Below are 23,684 nucleotides of genomic sequence, written 5' to 3'. Positions count from 1 at the left end.
AATACTTTTTTGTTTGTCCCTCCTCATTGTTATTATTTTCTCTTGGGACCATGGAAGAAACTGGAAACAATGCTTATGCAAAGTTTTGGAGGCACAAAAGAAGAATATTATGGTATTATTGATAATGGCTAATTGGTTTTGCAATGATTTATCCACTGGATATTGATTTATCCGGCAGACAGCGCTATCCATCGTTTGAACAACTGGGGCCTGGAGGGGTCCATTGAAGCTGGGCTCAGCGTCAGTGTGTCTTTCACTTGATTGGTGGGTGTGTTGCAGGTTAATTTGTACCTTTAGGTCAATTTGTTTCAACCTAGGTCACTTTGTTATAACCTAGGTCAATTCGTTTCAACCTAGGTTATTATGCTCTGTCTAAAAAAGGGTTCTTCCTTGGGGGCATGTAGTAAACAAAAAAAAAAGTGGACATGGATTTTTAGAGGGGATAAAAGAGAAAATAGTGAAAAATGAGAGACTGATTAAATTCTTCCTCCATCTTTTCCTTTCCATCCGTTTTTCTTTCACTTCCCGTTGCTCCTTCCCTTCCATTCTTCCTCTCTAGTCGTATCTATCTCTTTCATTACTACCTACAGACTGTATCACTTACCTTGAGTTTCCAGCATTCCATGCCACTCCTAGGCTTTGAATTCTGGCACCATCGGACGTCCGATATTACGTCATCTGTGTTAACCGCTAAGCCATCAAATCAGCAACTGAAATCTGCTGGACATTTTTTCTACCGATGAGTTTGAGCTATTTCCAAGCCTTCATGGTAACTATCATTTTGCACATGCGTAAATGACACAAAGTGAGAGTTTTCAGCTAGTCCACAGTTATATGGCCACCGATGGAACTTTACGAAGACGTTAAATGGTGGCTAAATACCTAAACATGCATCTGAAGAAGAGCGAAAAACAATTAATTCTCTGAGTCTCCAGTAAGACAAAAGCAAAATTTGCTTGCAAGAAGTGGGCTTTTGATTCCGAAGGACAAATTGTCAACATTGACAACAAATACGAAGATTAAATATTTATGTCGCTATGCAAAATGCACCAGGAAGAAGGCAGCATTACTAGTCATGATATGACCTGTAACTGTCCTAAGGAGCATACAGTGTGACTGGTTCTTCATGTTGAAAATCAGTACTCAAAGTATTCGTGGTTATTTTCTCTCATATCTTAGGGAACATCTAGAACACTAGAACGTCTGGATGGTGCGATTTTGGTCAAAGTTTTAAGCTGACAAAGGGAAATAATTTGTGAGTAATTTGATGACAGACTGAATGATCACATGTGCAAAAAGGATGGCGGCACCGGCAAATAGAACAACGAAACGAAAGATAGCCTTAGTTTGCGGTTTAATGAAAGAAAAGAACTTGTCACCCAACCTGACTGATGTCATTATCTTGGAGAAGCAACCTGTAAAAAAAGCATAGTCATTCACAATACCATTGCCAAAATGCCGTATTAACTCGCAGAGAAAAGAAAGAAGAAATCAAAAGGTTACAAATGAGTGGACAAGTCACAGGTACATCAATTACAGAGCAGGTAAATATTCAACAACTTGAAAAAGTGGATGAGAAAAATAATCACAAAGTTTGGATTTATCACTACATACATCTCAACGAACAGACTCGGCAAAATTTAAGAAAAACAAACTTTTGTTTGATCATTCAAAAGAAAAAACACTTACAAGACCCTGCAAAATGGCTTCTGAAATTCCTTTTTGTTGGCTTTTGAAAGTTTTGTTTTCACTTACCGGTAATCAATCAATCAACTTTATTTAAAACACGGTAAATGGCTGAGCAAGCTGGTTTTCAGACATGCCGTGTAAGAATTACAAGATATAAATGTTAAAAGTTTCAAGAATTACAAGATTTAAATGTTAAAACGACTGATAAACTAGGTATAACTTACCGCTAAAAATTATTTAATGTCAAGGAAATTTAAACAATAGTAATAATTAGTAACAATCATAATTAACTATATAATAACACGAAACAAGCCATGTAAAAATGTGTCCTAGCAATGTAAAATGTCGCAATAGTAGCAAGTATGATAAATACTGTAGGAAACAGACAACTTTTTTAAAAAACATGTTTCGGCATGCTTATGCCATCATCAGTTTAATGAGTTCCTAAGTGTGAACAGTTATAAATTCTCACGTTTTAGTTTACACCTTGATGTTTGGTGTCACGCTGTAAGTAGTACCCGCTTTTGTATTACGCTTTTGTATGTTGTAATAATTTTTTCATCTACCCGTAGACTTTATAACTGTTCACACTTAAGAACTCATTAAACTGATGATGGCATAAGCATGCCGAAACATGTCTTTTAAAAAAGTTGTCTGTCTGCTACAATGTAAAATGTGTCTAGGATATCGCACGTTTAAAGCTATGCTGCTTGCAAGATCCCTTATCTCACGTATTTGATTTGACAGTTGGTTCCAAGCCCAGAGAAAGAACGTTAATAAGAAAAGTCGTTTTAGGTAGCAGTAATTGGAGGTCATAGTTCGAACCCCCCAAGTTATAGTTGTGAACTTCAGAGGTTCTATGAAAATGCTCCTGAAGATACGTCGGACAATTATTATTGAGTACTTTAAACATCGTAATTAACAAGCGCCTTTTCTCTCTGTCTTCTAAATTAGACGACTCTAGAGAACTTAGCACTGCTGATGATGGAATGGAGTAACCAGCCCTGGTAATAATCCGTGCTGCTCTATTTTGTAACTTTTGTAATTTGCCAGCACGTGTTTTGGAGCAGTCACTCCATACAACATCACAATAATCAAAGTAATGTTGTATAAGTGAATACTAAATTGTCTCTTAAGAGTGTCTTGATTGGCAGTTAGTTTTCTAGCTAAATACAACATTCGCAAGCCATTCGAGACTTTAGATGAAATATGTTTGATCTGATCATCCCAGGTTACCATTTCATCAATATGAACCCCCAATAACTTAGTAGAAGGTTTATGTTCAATTGGCCTATCAGCCAACAGGTTGAGTTTAAATGTGGCTAAGACCGAGTTAATGATAACTGGATCTAGGCAGAGATTAAACACTCAATGTGACGAGGTTGATATAGTATACGAATTGATGACGAAATGATCAAGAGAGTAGATCGCACTAAATCCCTCGGTCTTAGCATTGATGATCGGCTTTCTTGGTCAAATCATGTAGACGAAATATGCAGGAAAGTTTCCTTAGCTATAGGAGCCTTAAAACGAATACGGCACTTTATCTCAGCTAATACTGCTCTTCAAATTTATAACGCTTTAATATTATCTCATTTTGATTATTGCAGTCCTGTCTGGGACTGCTTAAGTGGCAAGTCAACTGATAAGCTGCAAAAATTACAAAATCGCGCAGCTAGGGTAATTACTAAATTACCCTTTAATACGAACTCCAACCTCCTTCTCGATACTCTTAAGTGGGAGAAGCTGTCTTTTTCAAAGTAAAAAACAGAAAGCACTAATTATGTATAAAACAATTCACGATCTTGCCCCGGAATACCTTCAACGCCTTTCCAGTCAACGAGATGCTGAATATAACTTGATAAACTTAGAAGGTTAACTTACTCTACAAGAGCCAAATACTAATTATTTGAAACGAAGTTTCTGTTATAGCGGGGCCTGTTTGTGGAACAATTTGCCCCAATACTTAAGAAATGCTTACTCTATTGGGCAGTTCAAACGCACAATCAAGCAAGTATCTGACCTATCGGATTCCCACGCGGCAATCATGTAAAACAGTTGTAAAGCGTTTTTTATACTTTTTTTTAGCTTAACTGATGATTTTCCGTGTTTAAATAAAGTTTACTTACTTACTTACTTACTTACTTACTATCCATCTTTAGCTTTTGTCAAGTTTTGTCGCGAACCAATAATCATATAACTAGTTTTGGAGGTATTGCAACTTAATTTGTTTGTCTTAAGCCAATCATGTACTGCAGCTATTAAATCACTATTTAAGGAACATTCAATTGTGACTATATCCACATGAGCCACAGTTATATACGTATCATCAGCAAGCATTGCAGGTGTTGTATATTGTAGACATTTTGGGAAATCGTTTACATAAATTATAAACAAAAATGGCCCAAGTATAGAACCCTGGGGAATGCCACATGATACATATTGTGCTTTAAGTAAGACTCCATTTACCTAAGGTCTTTGTGTTGTATCAATCATATATAATTTAAGCAGCTGAAGAGCATTGCCATTGACACCGTAACAAGGCAGTTTACGAAGTAAGATGTTATGGTCTACAGTGTTAAGAAGGCTTTCTTTAAATCTATAAAGACACTACCATTAAGTTAAGTTGGTAAGCCTAAGGTTTACTGTTCTTATCAAAGCTGTACAAGTTGAATGATTTGGTCTAAATCCAGATTGAGAGTCTGTCAAAAGATTTCCTGCTTGGAAATACTCTAACAGCTGAGTATGCATGACCCTTTCTATAATTTTTGATATGGCAGGTAGAATAGAAATCGGTGTATAGTTGTTTGGAATATTTCTTTCATCGGACTTAAAAATAGGATGTACTTTTGCCTTTTTCCAATCATCAGGAAATATTCCAGTCTCCAACACTATATTTATAATATCACATATAGAATTTGAGATGTACGGACTACAAAGCTTTAGAAGTCTGCTAGAAATATTATCCAATCCGCAACTTGCCGAGGGTTTGAGTTTAGTGATCAGGCTGTGAATGTACCCTTCACTTACAAGGAGAAAATAGAAAATAAAAAAGATTGAGTCAGTTCCTAAGTACCTGGGGGAACAAAAGTGGTTATTCATTTGCTCAGCTATATCGTGCTTTTCTGTAAAATCTTTGCCCCCATAAACGAGTTCATTTATAACTGTCACTTTACAATCCCAGTTCCAGTCCCAGGGAACTATATATTACCTTCCAAGTTTCTTTAAGATTACCACTATGCTTCTTAATGCACTCATTAAAGAAGTCTTTCCTGGCCTCCCTAATACTAGCGTTTACGTTGATGAGAATTCTGCTTGACTGCTTGCTTTTTATTTTTTTTCTTAAGTCACGCTTTCTCATCTCCTGCCTCAGTTCGGATGATATCCACGGTGAAGAGATACTTTTCACTTTTCTTTTCCTTATCTGGGCATGTTTGTTAATTTAATGGCTTGTCATTCTTCTTACTTCACTTTGCTTGCTTTAAAGTGATCCTGCCGAAAACCCGCCCCTGCCGTTGCCAATTCTTGACCAGAGGGAGGTAAATTAGCTCGTCTCAGGTATCTACAAAGGGTACTCCCAAGGACTTTACTCCCTCCGCTGTTGAGATGCAGATTCGAGCTATTGAGTTGATGAGCCATTACATTCTTGTTATCAATGAAATGGTTTGCTCGGAAATAGTTTCGGTGAGTATGTTAAAACGGTTTATTCTATGAGCGGTAACAGCAGCTGAATCATTTCTTAACGTCACAGCCGATATATCCAGGGACTTTGCCTTCGGTTTCAGGTCAGTGATTAACATGCGTAACTTTGTGGCAGCCGTGTCTTCATTTTCAACAGCTAAATCGGTTTTTCCACGGTGATCTATTAAGGCCGTATTCTCATTAAGTTGGCCGGAAGCAAGAAGCTCATTTGCTTTATCGCGGATATCTTTAATCTTTGCTCCTCGCGAACATTCAACTTTAACCTTTCCCCCTGAAGTCACGGGATAATTTCCTAGATTCAATGTTCTTGACTATCGAGTCACCAATTAGGCAGGCTTTCGTCGATTTTTCTGCACTTATAGATACCTCCTTTGATGAATAGTGGGCTGCAACTGTTGATTTAGCAAGAGGAAGACGAGTAGATCATTCAGAGATTCCAGCAGTAGACTTGGATGTAAACTTTTGGTTGTGTTGTAATTGATGTTCTGCTAATTGGTCAGCCCAACTCATAGATGTTGAAGGATTTGCTGTGCCGAAATTTCGTCGCAAATTTTGCCGTGTGATGGATCAGGAGATGGATCAGGTGATATTTAACCAACAGAATCTTCTAACGCCTAAAATCTATAGATTTTATACTTTGAGTATTTACAGTTCTTTTATAGTTGCTGACAGTTGTCCACTCCTGTGTATCAGACAAGGTCTGTGATTGGTTCTGGAAGTGCGAAGTTAAGTCATTTCGGAGAATAATAACTTCATTAGCAATTTCACTGCTATCAGTCAGTAGCGCAGCATGAGAATCTTTTAGATCATTAAGCTCCGGTAGCGTCTGTGATTGGTTCTGAAACTGAGAAGTTACATCATTTCATAGTGTGGTCAATTCAGTTCTTATTTCATTGTTTGCCGCCAGTATCGCTGCATGAGACCTTTCAAATCGTTCACTTCATTTAAGACTCCTTTTAACAACAACGACAATTGCACTAATTGATGATCGAAATGAGCTTTGCTACCTTTGACCGGATTTGAATAATTTGATTCGTTGGAGTCCAAAATGATTTCCATATATGCGTTATCGATAAAATTTTCACCCTTGCTTAGGTCGTCTTCAGTGGATAGTACAGCAGATTTAACAACATCCCTTTCACTTCTGTTACCACAAGTTGTAGATGGACCATCGCTAGGTGAAATAAGGCCAGATGAAATCTCCTCTCTGAGTTGAACACCCTTGTCTTCATTTTCCTGAAGAGCGTTCGGTGTTTCGCTAACGGGATGTGAACGAATTGAAGTTAGGTCGATTAAATCATTTCTCAGTTTGTCTGCCTCTTCTTTTCCCTGAATTTGTAAAGTTCTCGCTTTGTGGTAGAAATTACAAGAGGTATTTTGAATCTTGAAAACTGCACAAGATCCGTTATCATTAGCTCGAAATTGACTAGGTTGTACTTCTAAGTGCGAGGTTAAGAACCTGAGCAGGTCGTTCTTAGATCCATGCCACTTAAGCTGATTATTCGAAGACGGGAAAGATAATTTCTTGCAAAGGGCTTCCATTTCATCCATGCCTTTCATGCTCTGCGATCGATCGTCTAATGTCGCTCTTCCTTTCTCCCGGCTTTCACCTTTGCTCTTTGCTCGTTGCTCTTTGTGTCTTTTCAAGCATAGTATGCCTAACCCCAACCTTAATGCTAACCGTTTAAAATCAGTGCCTAGACTTAACAACCATTGGCATTTTATAAAAGAACTCATGAAATATTAATTTAAGCTACAGTAAGTTCATCCACTTACCTCCATGACCAATTGATTTGCAAATATACACATACTTTTTAATAAGTGCTGGATTTTCATTTATCTTTACCTGTTGCAATTTCAACCTAGGTTGATAACATTATAGCCTAGGTCGAACAAAATTGACCTGAATTCAAACTAACCGGCAACAGGTACATGGCCAGGTTTGTGATGTTTTTGAACACTGTGTAGCACTGTCAACCAGAAGGCAATGGGTCTTAGAAATTGATGATACAAGTGAAGGATACTTTTGACATAGTGCACATGTAGGTGCCTTACTTTTTTCATGATTTTATGAATGTCAGTAAATTGAATTTCATTTAGGTATACCAGGCAGACCATCTCCTCCAATAGCAACATCTATTTGGACAACATCCATTTACATTGCATGGAATGTACCTGATTATGTTGGTGATGGAATTACAGGGTACAATGTGCGGTGGGAGGATGTTGGGGCATCAACAACATCTCAAAACGTTACTGTAAGAAACAGCTCTAGACTAGCTACACTCAGTAACGTATCACCATACACCAACTATACTATCCAAGTACAGGCATTCAATGGGAAAGGAGCCAGCCCTTGGTCGTTTCCCTTGACAGTGCAATCTGGTGAATCTGGTAAGTGTATGATCATGAAAAAATGAAAGCAAAGATAGATTAAAGAGCATTGGCCGCAAATGTCTAAAGCAGCAACTTATTAAAAACCCATAGAACGTTTGGCGTTCACCAAGAATGAGGGCAATAACAAAGCAAAGAGTGGATGAGTAGAAGATATTTCTGTATGCTAGATGCATTCAATCGAATCCATCAATTTTTGAGAGTTTTGTAAATGGGCAAAAGTGTTCTTAGTAGAATGTCCGTACATGTACTGCAAGCTAATAATCAAGGAGAATTTCTGGTGTTCCCCGGACTTTTCAGGTTTTCAGATTAAAGAGAACTAGACCAGGAAAGGTTGAGAAGTACCTTTTACTAAACGTTTTTCTCTTTTTGAAAAGTCAACGCCACTGAAATTAATCTTATGCTCAATCAGTGGGAGCAAAAATGTACATTCCTAAAAGGTAACAACAATAATTCAGTTGACAAATGCTTATCTAAGAACTGCGTGTACATAATTGAATGTACACACTGTCATTTAGTTTACACAGGAGAAACGAGTAGAACTGTTGGGTCCAGAATCAAGGAACACGTACGGATGAAAAAACAAACTATTTATCAGCATCTTGTTAGTCATACCAATACGCCAATGCTTAAAGACATCTCTTAGGACATTCTACATAACAACATTCCACAACATCAGACACGCAAGATCATTGAAGCGCTCGAAATCAGAAAGAAAAACACTGAAACCGTTATGAATGGTTGTATTGGACGTGTCCTGACCATACACTAGCAGGCTTAATGAACCTGATCAAAGACCATTGTTCTTTACTTGTTATATATTCTGTCTTGTAAAATAACTTATCAGTCACTGATGAAGCCCTAACCGGCGAAACGTTTGACGTTCCATTATAATCAATTTGCCTTAAGAAGTCTTCATAAGTTATTTAATATTATACGAGGCATGGCATCATCGTATTTTTCAACATATATATATATATATGTATATATATAGTTGCATATAAACTGGAGAGGAAGACAAAACTTCTCGAAGGTCCAGGAAATTTAATAAAAACGTTTCGGCCCTTCGGCCTTCTTCAGTTAAAGATCTAAGTTAAAAATCTAAGGATAAGGTTTGTGTGGGACCAATTAACTTTAACTTGTACTTATTTAAAAAAAAATTTAACTGAAGAAGGCCGAAGGGCCGAAACGTTTTTATTAAATTTCCTGGACCTTCGAGAAGTTTTGTCTTCCTCTCCAGTTTATATGCAACTTTAAATACTAACTGAGGAGACAACGTGCATCCTTTTGGATCCTTCTGTTGGGAGTTTATCGTTTGGTCAACCATTACAGATATTCAAGCTATATGTATAGATATATATATGTTTGAAAGAAAATTTGCCCTGAGCGGGATTTGAACCCACGTGCCCCAATTACTAGTCGGGTGTGATCACCACTACACCACCAGGACAACCATGCTGGCAACACAGCCTTCCAAGAGGTGATTTACGTGGTCAGGGGGTGGGCCTCCCGGGAAATTTTCTTTCAAGGTGACAAGGTAGGGAAGCCTATAACTCCACTTAAAACCCAACCTCCCCCAACGAAATAGCCCTTCTATTTTTATTGGTTACTGTATGCTTGAGCTTCCCTTGTGTGGGACCAATTAACTTCAGGCCTTTCATTTTATTGCCTCCTGTTGTTGAGTCTGCTCCCTTCTTTGGGAGACCAGTCCCTCTTACTTCCGATTTTTCACAAGAGTTCTGCAGGAAGTCTCTACAGGGACTGTAATTGTTTTAGCAATGGCAATAACAATAACACCTTTGGAGTTAACCTCGTTTAAAAAATTTGAATGAAATTTGTGAAATATCTAAACGAAAGGCACGTTTCATAAAGATGTGAAGTGCAAAAAAGGATAATTGATGAACTGCAAAAAAGTTTAAGAAAAAGTACGTGTAAAAAGATGATTTTTGGTCACCTTTTTTTTGTTTGTGTTTTATAAATAGCTCCGAGCTCTGATCCAGTTATCAAGCCAGGCCGAAATGGAACAAAAGCAGTGGATGCTCACACGATTAGAGTTGTTTGGGAGGAAATACCACAACAGGACCAAAATGGCATTATTACTGGCTACACAGTGTTTTACAATGAGAAAGGTCAATCTGAATATTTCAGTAAGAATGCAACTGCAAGTCAAACGAATGCTTCAATTGGCGGACTGAAACCTTTCACCAACTACTGCATTAAAATAGCAGGCTATACCAAGGTTGGAAGGTCACCATTGATAGAACCATCTTATAAAGTGGAAACATTGCAAAAAGGTATGTAAACATATACATTCAGAATTCGTCATAATGGAATGAGCAGCTTCATATTTTCCTTTCGTTAGTATAGGGATGAAAAGGAACTGACCTGGCAAGTTGTAGAGCAGCTTTGACGTACAGGATGTTTATCGTGTCCCCTAAGATATTGTAACTTTATTAATCACTATTGTTCTGCCTGGATAAGTGAATCTTTGGTAATGTAATGTCAAGTTTGCAGTCAGTTCACTGTGTTCAGTCATTTCTTTTAAGCGACCGGTATTTCTACCTGTTGCTCATTTTGTGGTGTTTGCTTTGCAAAGTTTTTTTTTTCTCGAAACCTTTGGGTTTGCGAGAGGCGCAAAGTAGATTTGTATACTTTAAACAATCAGCTCAAAATTCGTTTCAATTAAAGGTTTACCTTCTGCTGTATTTTAGTAAATCGGAAACTACATGTAAAGAAACAAGTCTTAGATTTCGTTTAAGCTAGGCCTGAAACAATTTTCCGGAGTTTTCACACCAAGTGCAAAGCACATTTTACTCACGGTGAAAGGATATTTTTGACAATACGATAGCACTAATTTTTAAGCCCTGGTAGACCTTGTAGACTGTTGATACTGGTTTTAGGTAAAAGTCGTAATGTGTATGCAGAACAATTTGTTCAGATCCGTAATCATTGTAAAATAATGTTGCACTTGGGTGGTTCCTTCTGAGTATTCAACTCAATCGGTCATTCCAAAGAAGTGTGCATTAGCCTATACTAGTTTTTGCTATTCACTCGTGGCAGTGGATTGGGAACCTGAAAAAGACAAATACTGTTCAAAGTTCTGACATTGCAGTAAGCAACTCCTTAGGTGAAATTTCTCAGACAATTGCATTTTTCCACATTCTATGTGATAATAAACCAGTGACTTGTATTTAATATTTTTGTGCAGCTCACTTAACGTAAATGCAAATTTTCGTTCCTCTTCTTCCAAACTTGATCCTTTCAGTGATCTTACCAAGCTAGTGAAGCGTTATGGCCTAATCATCTCTTGGACCTCCCCCAACGAATTAGTCGTTCTATTCTTCTTGGCTACTGTATGCTTGAGCTTTCCTTGTGTGTAACCAATTATCTTTAGGCCTTTTATTTTATTGCCTCCTGTTGTTGAGTCTCCTACCTTGTTTGGGAGACCAGTCCCTCTTACTTCCAATTTTTCATAAGAGTTCTGCAGGAAGTCTCTCCAGGGACTGTAATTGTTTTAGCAATGGCAATAACACCCTTTGAGTTAACGACGTTTAATAAATGTGCATAAAATTTGTGAAATATTTAAAAGAAAAGCAGGTTTTATAAAAATGGGAAGTGCAAAATAGGATAATTGATGAACTGCAAAATAGTTTAAGAAAAACTACGTGTAAAAGGATGATTTTTGGTCACCTTTTTTTTGTTTGTGTTTTATAAATAGCTCCGAGCTCTGATCCAGTTATCAAGCAAGGGCAACATGCAACAAAAGCAGTGGATGCTCACACGATTAGAGTTGTTTGGGAGGAAATACCACAACAGGACCAAAATGGCATTATTATTGGCTACACAGTGTTTTACAATGAGAAAGGTCAATCTGAATATTTCAGTAAGAATGCAACTGCAAGGCAAACGAATGCTTCAATTGGCGGACTGAAACCTTTCACCAAGTACTGCATTAAAATAGCAGGCTATACCAAGGTTGGAAGGTCACCACTGATGGAACCATGTTATGAAGTGGAAACACTGCAAAAAGGTATGTTAACATGTACGTTCAGAATTCGTCATAATGGAATGAGCGGCTTCATATTTTCCTCTCTTAAGTTTAGGGATGAAAAGGAACTGACCTGGCAAGTTGTAGAGCAGCTTTGACATACAGGATGTTGATCCTGTCCCCTAAAATGTTGTAACTTTGTTAATCATTATTGTTCTGCCTGGATGAGTGAATCTTTGGTAATGTAATGTCAAGTTTGCAGTCAGTTCACTGTGTTCAGTCAATCCTTTTAAGCGACCGGTATTTCCACCCGTTGCTCATTTTGTGGTGTTTGCTTTGCAAAGTTTTTTTTTTGTTTTTTTCGAAACCTTTGGGTTTGCGAGAGGTGCAAAATATATTTGGATACTTTAAACAATCAGCTCAAAATTCGCTTCATTTAAAGCTTTATCTTCTACTGTATTTTAGTAAATCGGAAACTACATGTAAAGAAACAAGTCTTAGATTTCGTTTAAGCTAGGCCTGAAACAATTTTCCGGCGTTTGCACACCAAGTGCAAAGCACATTTTACTCACGGTGAAAGGATATTTTTGACAATACGATAGCACCAATTTTTAAGCCCTGGTAGACCGTGTAGACTGTTGATACTGGTTTCATGTAAATGTCGTAACGTGTAGACAGAACAATTTGTTCAGATCGGCAATCATTGTAAAATAATGTTGCACTTGGGTGGTTCCTTCTGAGTACTCAACTCAATCGGTCATGCCAAAGAAGTGTGCATTAGCCTATACTAGTTTTCGCTATACACTCCTGGCAGTGGATTGGGAAGGGAAAAAGGCAAATACTGTTCGAAGTTCTGACATTGCAGTATGCAACCCCTGAGGTAAAAGATTTCAGATATTTGCATTGTTCCACAATCTATGTGATAATAAACCAGTAACTTGTATTTAATACTTTTGTGCAGGTCACTTAACGTAAATGAAGAATTTCGTTCCTCTTCCTCCAATTTTGACCTTTTCAGTGATGTTTCCAAGGTTCTGAAGCGGTATGGCCTAATCATCTTTTGGACCTCCCCCACCAACGAATTAGCCCTTCTATTTTTTATTGGCTACTTTATGCTTGAGCTTTCCTTGTGTGTGACCAGTTAACTTCAGGCCTTTATTTTATTCCTCCTTTTGATGAGTATGCCCCTTGTTTGGGAGACCAGTCCCTCTTACTTCCAAATTTTCACAAGAGTTCTGCAGGAATTCTCTCCAGGGAGTGTGATTGATTTAGCAATGGCAATAACAATAACACCTTTGGAGTTAACGTCGTTTCATAAATCTGCATGAAATTTGTGAAATATTTAAAGGAAAAGCAGGTTTCATAAAGATGTGAAGTGCAAAATAGTTTAAGAAAAAGTACGTGTAAAAAGCTGATTTTGGTCATCTTTTTTTGTTTGTGTTTTATAAATAGCTCCGAGCTCTGATCCAGTTATCAAGCAAGGGCGACATGGAACAAAAGCAGTAGATGCTCACACGATTAGAGTTGTTTGGCAGGAAATACCACAACAGGACCAAAATGGCATTATTATTGGCTACACAGTGTTTTACAATGAGAAAGGTCAATCTGAATACTTCAGTAAGAATGCAACTGCAAGTCAAACGAATGCTTCAATTGGCGGACTGAAACCTTTCACCAACTACTGCATTAAAATAGCAGGCTATACCAAGGTTGGAAGGTCACCATTGATGGAACCATGTTATGTAGTGGAAACACTGCAAAAAGGTATGTAAACATGTACGTTCAGAATTCGTCATAATGGGATGAGCGGCTTCAAATTTTCCTTTCGTAAGTGTAGGGATAAAAAGGAACTGACCTGGCAAGTTGTAGAGCAGCTTTGACGTACAGGATGTTTATCCTGTCCCCTAAGATGTTGTAACTTTAGTAATAACTATTGTTCTGCCTGGATGAGTGAATCTTTTGTAATGTATTGTCTACTTTGCGGTCAGTTCAGATTGTTCAGTTATTTGTTTTAAGCGACCGGTATTTCCACCTGTTGCTCATTTTGTGGTGTTTGCTTTGCAAAGTTTTTTTTTCTCGAAACCTTTGGGTTTGCGAGAGGCGCAAAGTATATTTGTATACTTTAAACAATCAGCTCAAAATTCGTTTTAATTAAAGGTTTATCTTCTACTGTATTTTAGTAAATCGGAAACTACATGTAAAGAAACAAGTCTTAGATTTCGTTTAAGCTAGGCCTGAAACAATTTTCCGGAGTTTGCACACCAAGTGCAAAGCACATTTTACTCACGGTGTAAGGATATTTTTGACAATAGGATAGCACCAACTTTTAAGCCATGGTAGACCGTGTAGACTGTTGATACTGGCTTTATGTAAGCGTTGTAACCTGTGCACAGAACAGTTTGTTCAGATCCAGCGTAATCATTGTAAAATAATGTTGCACTTGGGTGGTTCCTTCTGAGTATTCAACTCAATCGGTCATTCCAAAGAAGTGTGCAATAGCCTAACACTAGTTTTCATTTTTCACTCGTGGCAGTGGATTGGGGACAGAAAAAGACTAATACTGTTAAAGTTTTGATATTGTAGTAAGCAACTTCTGAGGTGAAAGATCTCTGATATTTCCATTGTTCAACATTCTATGTGATAATAAACCAGTAACTTGTATTTAATGGTTTTGTGCAGGTCACTTCACGTAAATGCAAAATTTTCTTCCCCTTCCTCCAATTTTGACTTTTTCAGTCATCTTACTAAGCTAACTTTTTATGGCCTAATCATCCCTTGGACCTCCCGCAAAGAAATAGCCCTTCTATTTTTCTTCGCTACTGTATGCTTGAGCTTCCCTTTGTGTGTGACCAATTAACTTCAGGCCTTTTATTTTATTGCCTCCTGTTGTTGAGTCTGCTCCCTTGTTTGGGAGACCAGTCTCTCCCACTTCCGATTTTTCATGAGAGTTCTGCCTGAAGTCTCTCCAGGGACTGTAATCGTTTTAGCAATTGGAATAACAATAACACCTTTGGAGTTAACAACGTTTAAAAAATGTGCATAAAATGTGTGAAATATTTAAAAGAAAAGCAGGTTTCATAAAGATGTGAAGTGCAAAAAAGTTTGAGAAAAAGTACGTGTAAAAAGATGATTTTTGGTCACCATTTTTTGGTTTGTGTTTTACAAATAGCTCCGAGCTCTGATCCAGTTATCAAGCAAGGGCGAGATAAAACAAAAGCAGTGGACGCTCACACGATTAGAGTTGTTTGGGAGAAAATACCACAACAGGACCAAAATGGCATTATTATTGGCTACACAGTGTTTTACAATGAGAAAGGTCAATCTGAATATTTCAGTAAGAATGCAACTGCAAGGCAAAGGAATGCTTCAATTGGCGGACTAAAACCTTTCACCAACCACTGCATTAAAATAGCAGGCTATACCAAGGTTGGAAGGTCGCCATTGATGGAACCATGTTATGAAGTGGAAACACTGCAAAAAGGTATGTAAACATGTACGTTCAGAATTCGTCATAATGGGATGAGCGGCTTCATATTTTCCTTTCGTTAGTATAGGGATGAAAAGGAACTGACCTGGCAAGTTGTAGAGCAGCTTTGACGTACAGGATGTTCATCCTGTCCCCTAAGATGTTGTAACTTTGTTAATCACTATTGTTCTGCCTGGATAAGTTAATATTTGGTAATGTAATGTCAAGTTTGCAGTTAGTTTACTGTGTTCAGTCATTCCTTTTAAGCGACCGGTATTTCCACCTGTTGCTCATTTTGTGTTGTTTGCTTTGCATTTTTTTTTTTTCTCGAAGCCTTTGGGTTTGCCAGAGGCGCAAAGTATATTTGTATACTTTAAACAATCAGCTCAAAATTCGCTTCAATTAAAGGTTTACCTTCTACTGTGTTTTAGTAAATCGGAAACTACATGTAAAAAAACAAGTCTTAGATTTCGTTTAAGCAATTTTGTTGAAACAATTTTCCGGCGTTTGCACACCAAGTGCAAAGCACATTTTACTCACGGTGAAAGGATATTTTTGACAATACGATAGCACCAATTTTTAAGCCCTGATAGACCGTGTGGACTGTTGATACTGGCTTTGTGTAAACGTCGTAACGTGTGCACAGAACAATTTGTTCAGATCAAGCGTAATCATTGTAAAATAATGTTGCACTTCGGTGGTTCCTTCTGAGTATTCAACTCAATCGGTCATTCCAAAGAAGTGAGCAATAGCCTAACACTAGTTTTCGCTATTCACTCGTGGCAGTGGATTCGAGACAAAAAAACACTATTACTGTTCAAAGTAATGACATTGTAGTATGCAACTCCTGAGGTGAAAGATCTCTGATATTTCCATTGTTCAACATTCTATGTGATAATAAACCAGTAACTTGTATTTAATTTTTTGTGCAGGTCACTTAACGTAAATGCAAAATTTCTTTCCTCTTCCTCCAATTTTGACCTTTTCAGTCATCTTACTAAGCTAAGTTTTTATGGCCTAATTATCCCTTGGACCTCCCGCAAAGAGTTAGCCCTTCTATTTTTTTCGCTACTGAATGCTTGAGCTTCCCTTTGTGTGTGACCAATTGACTTCAGGCCTTTTATTTTATTGCCTCCTTTTGTTGAGTTTGCTCCCTTGTTAGGGAGACCAGTCTCTCTGACCTCCGATTTTTCATGAGAGTTCTGCCTAAAGTCTCTCCAGGGACTGTAATTGTTTTCGCAATGGGAATAACAATAACACCTTTGGAGTTAACGACGTTTAATAAATGTGCATGAAATGTGTGAAATATTTAAAAGAAAAGCAGGTTTCATAAAGATGTGAAGTGCAAAATAGTTTAAGAAAAAGTACGTGTAAAAAGATGATTTTTGGACACCTTTTTTTTGTTTGTGTTTTATAAATAGCTCCGAGCTCTGATCCAGTTATCAAGCAAGGCCGAAATGGAACAAAAGCAGTGGATGCTAACACGATTAGAGTTGTTTGGGAGAAAATACCACAACAGGACCAAAATGGCATTATTATTGGCTACACAGTGTTTTACAATGAGAAAGGTCAATCTGAATATTTCAGTAAGAATGCAACTGCAAGTCAAACGAATGCTTCAATTGGCGGACTGAAACCTTTCACCAACTACTGCATTAAAATAGCAGGCTATACCAAGATTGGAAGGTCACCATTGATAGAACCATCTTATAAAGTGGAAACACTGCAAAAAGGTATGTAAACATGTATGTTCAGAATTCGTCATAATGGGATGAGCAGCTTCATATTTTCCTTTCGTTAGTATAGGGATGAAAAGGAACTGACCTGGCAAGTTGTAGAGCAGCTTTGACGTACAGGATGTTCATCCTGTCCCCTAAGATGTTGTAACTTTGTTAATCACTATTGTTCTGCCTGGATAAGTGAATCTTTGGTAATGTAATGTTAAGTTTGCAGTCAGTTCACTGTGTTCAGTCATTCCTTTTAAGCAACCGGTATTTCCACCTGTTGCTCATTTTGTGTTGTTTGCTTTGCATTTTTTTTTCTCGAAACCTTTGGGTTTGCGAGAGGCGCAAAGTATATTTGTATACTTTAAACAATCAGCTCAAAATTCGCTTCAATTAAAGGTTTACCTTCTACTGTATTTTAGTAAATCGGAAACTACATGTAAAGAAACAAGTCTTAGATTTCGTTTAAGCTAGGCCTGAAACAATTTTCCGGAGTTTCCACACCAAGTGCAAAGCACATTTTACTCATGGTGAAAGGATATTTTTGACAATACGATATGTAAACGTCGTAACGTGTGTACAGAACAATTTGTTCAGATCCCGCGTAATCATTGTAAAATAATGTTGCACTTGGGTGGCTCCTTCTGAGTATTCAACTCAATCGGTCATTTCAAAGAAGTGTGCAATAGCCTAACACTAGTTTTCGCTATTCACTCGTGGCAGTGGATTGGATACAGAAAAAGACTATTACTGTTCAAAGTTTTGACATTGTAGTATGCAACTCCTGAGGTGAAAGATCTCTGATATTTCCATTGTTCCACATTCTATGTGATAATAAACCAGTAACTTGTATTTAAATTTTTTTGTGGATTTCACTTAGCGTAAATGCGAAATTCCCTTCCTCTTCCACCAATTTTGACCTTTTCAGTCATCTTACTAAGCTAAGTTTTTATGGCCTAGTCATCCCTTGGACCTCCCGCAAAGAATTAGCCCTTCTATTTCTCTTTGCTACTCTATGCTTGAGCTTCTCTTGTGTGTGACCAATTAACTTCAGGCCTTTCATTTTATTGTCTCCAGTTGTTGAGTCTGCTTCCTTGTTTGGGAGACCAGTCTCTCTCACTTCCGATTTTTCATGAGAGTTCTGCCCGAAGTCTCTCCAGGGACTGTAATTGTTTTAGGAATGGCAATAACAATAACACCTTTGGAGTTAACGACGTTTAACAAATGTGCATGAAATGTGTGAAATATTTAAAAGAAAAGCAGGTTTCATAAAGATGTGAAGTGCAAAATAGTTTAAGAAAAAGTACGTGTAAAAAGATAATTTTTGGACACCTTTTTTTTGTTTGTGTTTTTGAAATAGCTCCGAGCTCTGATCCAGTTATCAAGCAAGGGCGAAATGGTACAAAAGCAGTGGATGCTCACACGATTAGAGTTGTTTGGGAGCAAATACCACAACAGGACCAAAATGGCATTATTATTGGCTACACAGTGTTTTACAATGAGAAAGGTCAATCTGAATATTTCAGTAAGAATGCAACTGCAAGTCAAACGAATGCTTCAATTGGCGGACTGAAACCTTTCACCAACTACTGCATTAAAATAGCAGGCTATACCAAGGTTGGAAGGTCACCATTGATGGAACCATGTTATGAAGTGGAAACACTGCAAAAAGGTATGTAAACATGTACGTTCAGAATTTGTCATAATGGGATGAGCGGCTTCATATTTTCCTTTCGTTAGTGTAGGGATAAAAAGGAACTGACCTGGCAAGTTGTAGAGCAAATTGACGAACAGGATGTTGATCCTGTCCCCTAAGATGTTGTAACTTTATTAATCACTATTGTTCTGCCTGGATAAGTGAATCTTTTGTAATGTAATATCAAGTTTGCAGTCAGTTCACTGTGTTCAATCATTCCTTTTAAGCCACCGGTATTTCCACCTGTTGCTCATTTTGTGGTGTTTGCTTTGCAAAGTTTTTTTTTTTTCTCGGAGCCTTTGGGTTTGCGAGAGGCGCAAAGTATATTTGTATACTTTAAACAATCAGCTCAAAATTCGCTTCAATTAAAGGTTTACCTTCTACTGTATTTTAGTAAATCGGAAACTACATGTAAAGAAACAAGTCTTAGATTTCGTTTAAGCTAGGCCTGAAACAATTTTCCGGAGTTTGCACACCAAGTGCAAAGCACATTTTACTCACGGTGAAAGGATATTTTTGACAATACGATAGCACCAATTTTTAAGCCCTAGTAGACCGTGTAGTCTGTTGATACTAGCTTTGTGTAAACGTCGTAACGTGTGCACAGAACAATTTGTTCAGATCCCGCGTAATCATTGTAAAATAATGTTGCACTTGGGTGGTTCCTTCTGAGTATTCAACTCAATCGGTCATTCCAAAGAAGTGTGCAATAGCCTAACACTAGTTTTCGTTATTCACTCGTGGCAGTGGATTGGGGACAGAAAAAGACTAATGTTGTTCAAAGTTTTGACATTGTAGTATGCAACTCCTGAGGTGAAAGATCTCTGATATTTCCATTGTTCCACGTTCTATGTGATAATAAACCAGTATCTTGTATTTAATTTTTTTGTGCAGGTCACTTAACGTAAATGCAAAATTTCCTTCCTCTTCCTCCAATTTTGACGTTTTTAGTCATCTTACTAAGCTAAGTTTTTATGGCCTAATTATCCCTTGGACCTCCCGCAAAGAGTTAGCCCTTCTATTTTTTTCGCTACTGAATGCTTGAGCTTCCCTTTGTGTGTGACCAATTGACTTCAGGCCTTTTATTTTATTGCCTCCTGTTGTTGAGTCTGCTACCTTGTTTGGGAGACCAGTCTCTTTTACTTCCGATTTTTCATGAAAGTTCTGCCTGAAGTCTCTCCGGGGACTGTATTTGTTTTAGCAATGGCAATAACAATAGCACCTTTGGAGTTAACGACGTTTAATAAATGTGCATGAAATGTGTGAAATATTTAAAAGAAAAGCAGGTTTCATAAAGATGTGAAGTGCAAAATAGTTTAAGAAAAAGTACGTGTAAAAAGATGATTTTTGGTCACCTTTTTTTTGTTTGTGTTTTATAAATAGCTCCGAGCTCTGATCCAGTTATCAAGCAAGGGCGGGATGGAACAAAAGCAGTGAATGCTCACACGATTAGAGTTGTTTGGGAGGAAATACCACAACAGGACCAAAATGGCATTATTATTGGCTACACAGTGTTTTACAATGAGAAAGGTCAATCTGAATATTTCAGTAAGAATGCAACTGCAAGTCAAACGAATGCTTCAATTGGCGGACTGAAACCTTTCACCAACTACTGCATTAAAATAGCAAGCTATACCAAGGTTGGAAGGTCACCATTGATGGAACCATGTTATGAAGTGGAAACACTGCAAAAAGGTATGTAAACATGTACGTTCAGAATTTGTCATAATGGGATGAGCGGCTTCATATTTTCCTTTCGTTAGTGTAGGGATAAAAAGGAACTGACCTGGCAAGTTGAAGAGCAGCTTTGACGTACAGGACATTCATCCTGTCCCCTAAGATGTTGTAACTTTATTAATCACTATTGTTCTGCCTGGATAAGTGAATCTTTTGTAATGTAATGTCAAGTTTGCAGTCAGTTCACTGTGTTCAATCATTCCTTTTAAGCGACCGGTATTTCCACCTGTTGCTCATTTTGTGGTGTTTGCTTTGCAAAGTTTTTTTTTTTTCTCGGAGCCTTTGGGTTTGCGAGAGGCGCAAAGTATATTTGTATACTTTAAACAATCAGCTCAAAATTCGCTTCAATTAAAGGTTTACCTTCTACTGTATTTTAGTAAATCGGAAACTACATGTAAAGAAACAAGTCTTAGATTTCGTTTAAGCTAGGCCTGAAACAATTTTCCGGAGTTTGCACACCAAGTGCAAAGCACATTTTACTCACGGTGAAAGGATATTTTTGACAATACGATAGCACCAATTTTTAAGCCCTAGTAGACCGTGTAGTCTGTTGATACTAGCTTTGTGTAAACGTCGTAACGTGTGCACAGAACAATTTGTTCAGATCCCGCGTAATCATTGTAAAATAATGTTGCACTTGGGTGGTTCCTTCTGAGTATTCAACTCAATCGGTCATTCCAAAGAAGTGTGCAATAGCCTAACACTAGTTTTCGTTATTCACTCGTGGCAGTGGATTGGGGACAGAAAAAGACTAATGTTGTTCAAAGTTTTGACATTGTAGTATGCAACTCCTGAGGTGAAAGATCTCTGATATTTCCATTGTTCCACGTTCTATGTGATAATAAACCAGTATCTTGTATTTAATTTTTTTGTTCAGGTCACTTAACGTAAATGCAAAATTTCCTTCCTCTTCCTCCAATTTTGACGTTTTTAGTCATCTTACTAAGCTAAGTTTTTATGGCCTAATTATCCCTTGGACCTCCCGCAAAGAGTTAGCCCTTCTATTTTTTTCGCTACTGAATGCTTGAGCTTCCCTTTGTGTGTGACCAATTGACTTCAGGCCTTTTATTTTATTGCCTCCTGTTGTTGAGTCTGCTACCTTGTTTGGGAGACCAGTCTCTCTCACTTCCGATTTTTCATGAAAGTTCTGCCTGAAGTCTCTCCAGGGACTGTATTTGTTTTAGCAATGGCAATAACAATAGCACCTTTGGAGTTAACGACGTTTAATAAATGTGCATGAAATGTGTGAAATATTTAAAAGAAAAGCAGGTTTCATAAAGATGTGAAGTGCAAAATAGTTTAAGAAAAAGTACGTGTAAAAAGATGATTTTTGGTCACCTTTTTTTTGTTTGTGTTTTATAAATAGCTCCGAGCTCTGATCCAGTTATCAAGCAAGGGCGGGATGGAACAAAAGCAGTGAATGCTCACACGATTAGAGTTGTTTGGGAGGAAATACCACAACAGGACCAAAATGGCATTATTATTGGCTACACAGTGTTTTACAATGAGAAAGGTCAATCTGAATATTTCAGTAAGAATGCAACTGCAAGTCAAACGAATGCTTCAATTGGCGGACTGAAACCTTTCACCAACTACTGCATTAAAATAGCAAGCTATACCAAGGTTGGAAGGTCACCATTGATGGAACCATGTTATGAAGTGGAAACACTGCAAAAAGGTATGTAAACATGTACGTTCAGAATTTGTCATAATGGGATGAGCGGCTTCATATTTTCCTTTCGTTAGTGTAGGGATAAAAAGGAACTGACCTGGCAAGTTGTAGAGCAGCTTTGACGTACAGGACATTCATCCTGTCCCCTAAGATGTTGTAACTTTATTAATCACTATTGTTCTGCCTGGATAAGTGAATCTTTGGTAATGTAATGTCAAGTTTGCAGTCAGTTCACTGTGTTCAGTCATTCCTTTTAAGCCACCGGTATTTCCACCTGTTGCTCATTTTGTGGTGTTTGCTTTGCAAAGTTTTTTTTTTTTTCTCGGAGCCTTTGGGTTTGCGAGAGGCGCAAAGTATATTTGTATACTTTAAACAATCAGCTCAAAATTCGCTTCAATTAAAGGTTTACCTTCTACTGTATTTTAGTAAATCGGAAACTACATGTAAAGAAACAAGTCTTAGATTTCGTTTAAGCTAGGCCTGAAACAATTTTCCGGAGTTTGCACACCAAGTGCAAAGCACATTTTACTCACGGTGAAAGGATATTTTTGACAATACGATAGCACCAATTTTTAAGCCCTAGTAGACCGTGTAGTCTGTTGATACTAGCTTTGTGTAAACGTCGTAACGTGTGCACAGAACAATTTGTTTAGATCCCGCGTAATCATTGTAAAATAATGTTGCACTTGGGTGGTTCCTTCTGAGTATTCAACTCAATCGGTCATTCCAAAGAAGTGTGCAATAGCCTAACACTAGTTTTCGTTATTAACTCGTGGCAGTGGATTGGGGACAGAAAAAGACTAATGTTGTTCAAAGTTTTGACATTGTAGTATGCAACTCCTGAGGTGAAAGATCTCTGATATTTCCATTGTTCCACGTTCTATGTGATAATAAACCAGTATCTTGTATTTAATTTTTTTGTGCACGTCACTTAACGTAAATGCAAAATTTCCTTCCTCTTCCTCCAATTTTGACGTTTTCAGTCATCTTACTAAGCTAAGTTTTTATGGCCTAATCATCCCTTGGACCTCCCGCAAAGAGTTAGCCCTTCTATTTTTTTCGCTACTGAATGCTTGAGCTTCCCTTTGTGTGTGACCAATTGACTTCAGGCCTTTTATTTTTTTGAATGAAGGGGTAGTTTCTAAGGAAACTGTGGTGCTGCGTCGGTGGGGAAGTAGTATACAAAAATTTGGTTTATCAACGGAGTTGATAATGTAAATTGACCACCGTACAGAGATTCTAAAAGCTGACGTTTCGAGCGTTAGCCCTTCGTCAGAGCGAATCGAGGGATTATGGGTTACGTGTAGTTTTTATAGTAGAGTAGGAGCTACGCTATTGGTGGTAACATGGCAACGTGAAAAGTAGGAATATATTAGTTAAATGAAAAGCGTTCGTTAACACCGTGAGGATTAAGGGTGCCGATTTGAAAGATGAATTTTTGTTCCAGATTCTTGCGGCTTTCCGTCGTACCTAGATGTAGGGAAAGGCCGAAGATAGCCATGTGTTTTTTGGAGTGGTTAGGCAGATTAAAATGGCGAGCGACTGGCTTAGATGCATCCTTGTCATTCTTCTCAACATCGCGAAGGTGTTCGCGGAATCGGTCACCTAGTCGTCTA

At 37.8% G+C, this 23,684-nt stretch overlaps 1 protein-coding gene across 1 annotated transcript in view; it reads left to right on the top strand.

The window, feature by feature from the left end:
• The window catches only part of LOC138024944 (uncharacterized), a 69,326-nt gene that overhangs the window by 13,014 nt on the left and 32,628 nt on the right, over positions 1-23,684 (top strand). The window contains exons 5-13 of the mRNA XM_068872142.1: positions 7,492-7,785; positions 9,768-10,079; positions 11,504-11,815; positions 13,226-13,537; positions 14,943-15,254; positions 16,661-16,972; positions 18,324-18,635; positions 20,043-20,354; positions 21,763-22,074. Coding sequence (XP_068728243.1) covers positions 7,492-7,785; positions 9,768-10,079; positions 11,504-11,815; positions 13,226-13,537; positions 14,943-15,254; positions 16,661-16,972; positions 18,324-18,635; positions 20,043-20,354; positions 21,763-22,074 — 2,790 coding nt within the window. The remainder of the gene's footprint in view (positions 1-7,491; positions 7,786-9,767; positions 10,080-11,503; positions 11,816-13,225; positions 13,538-14,942; positions 15,255-16,660; positions 16,973-18,323; positions 18,636-20,042; positions 20,355-21,762; positions 22,075-23,684) is intronic.

The sequence above is a fragment of the Montipora capricornis genome, chromosome 11, assembly GCF_036669925.1.
Source record: "Montipora capricornis isolate CH-2021 chromosome 11, ASM3666992v2, whole genome shotgun sequence".
NCBI lineage: Eukaryota > Metazoa > Cnidaria > Anthozoa > Scleractinia > Acroporidae > Montipora > Montipora capricornis.
This window is presented reverse-complemented; position numbering and strand designations above follow the sequence as displayed.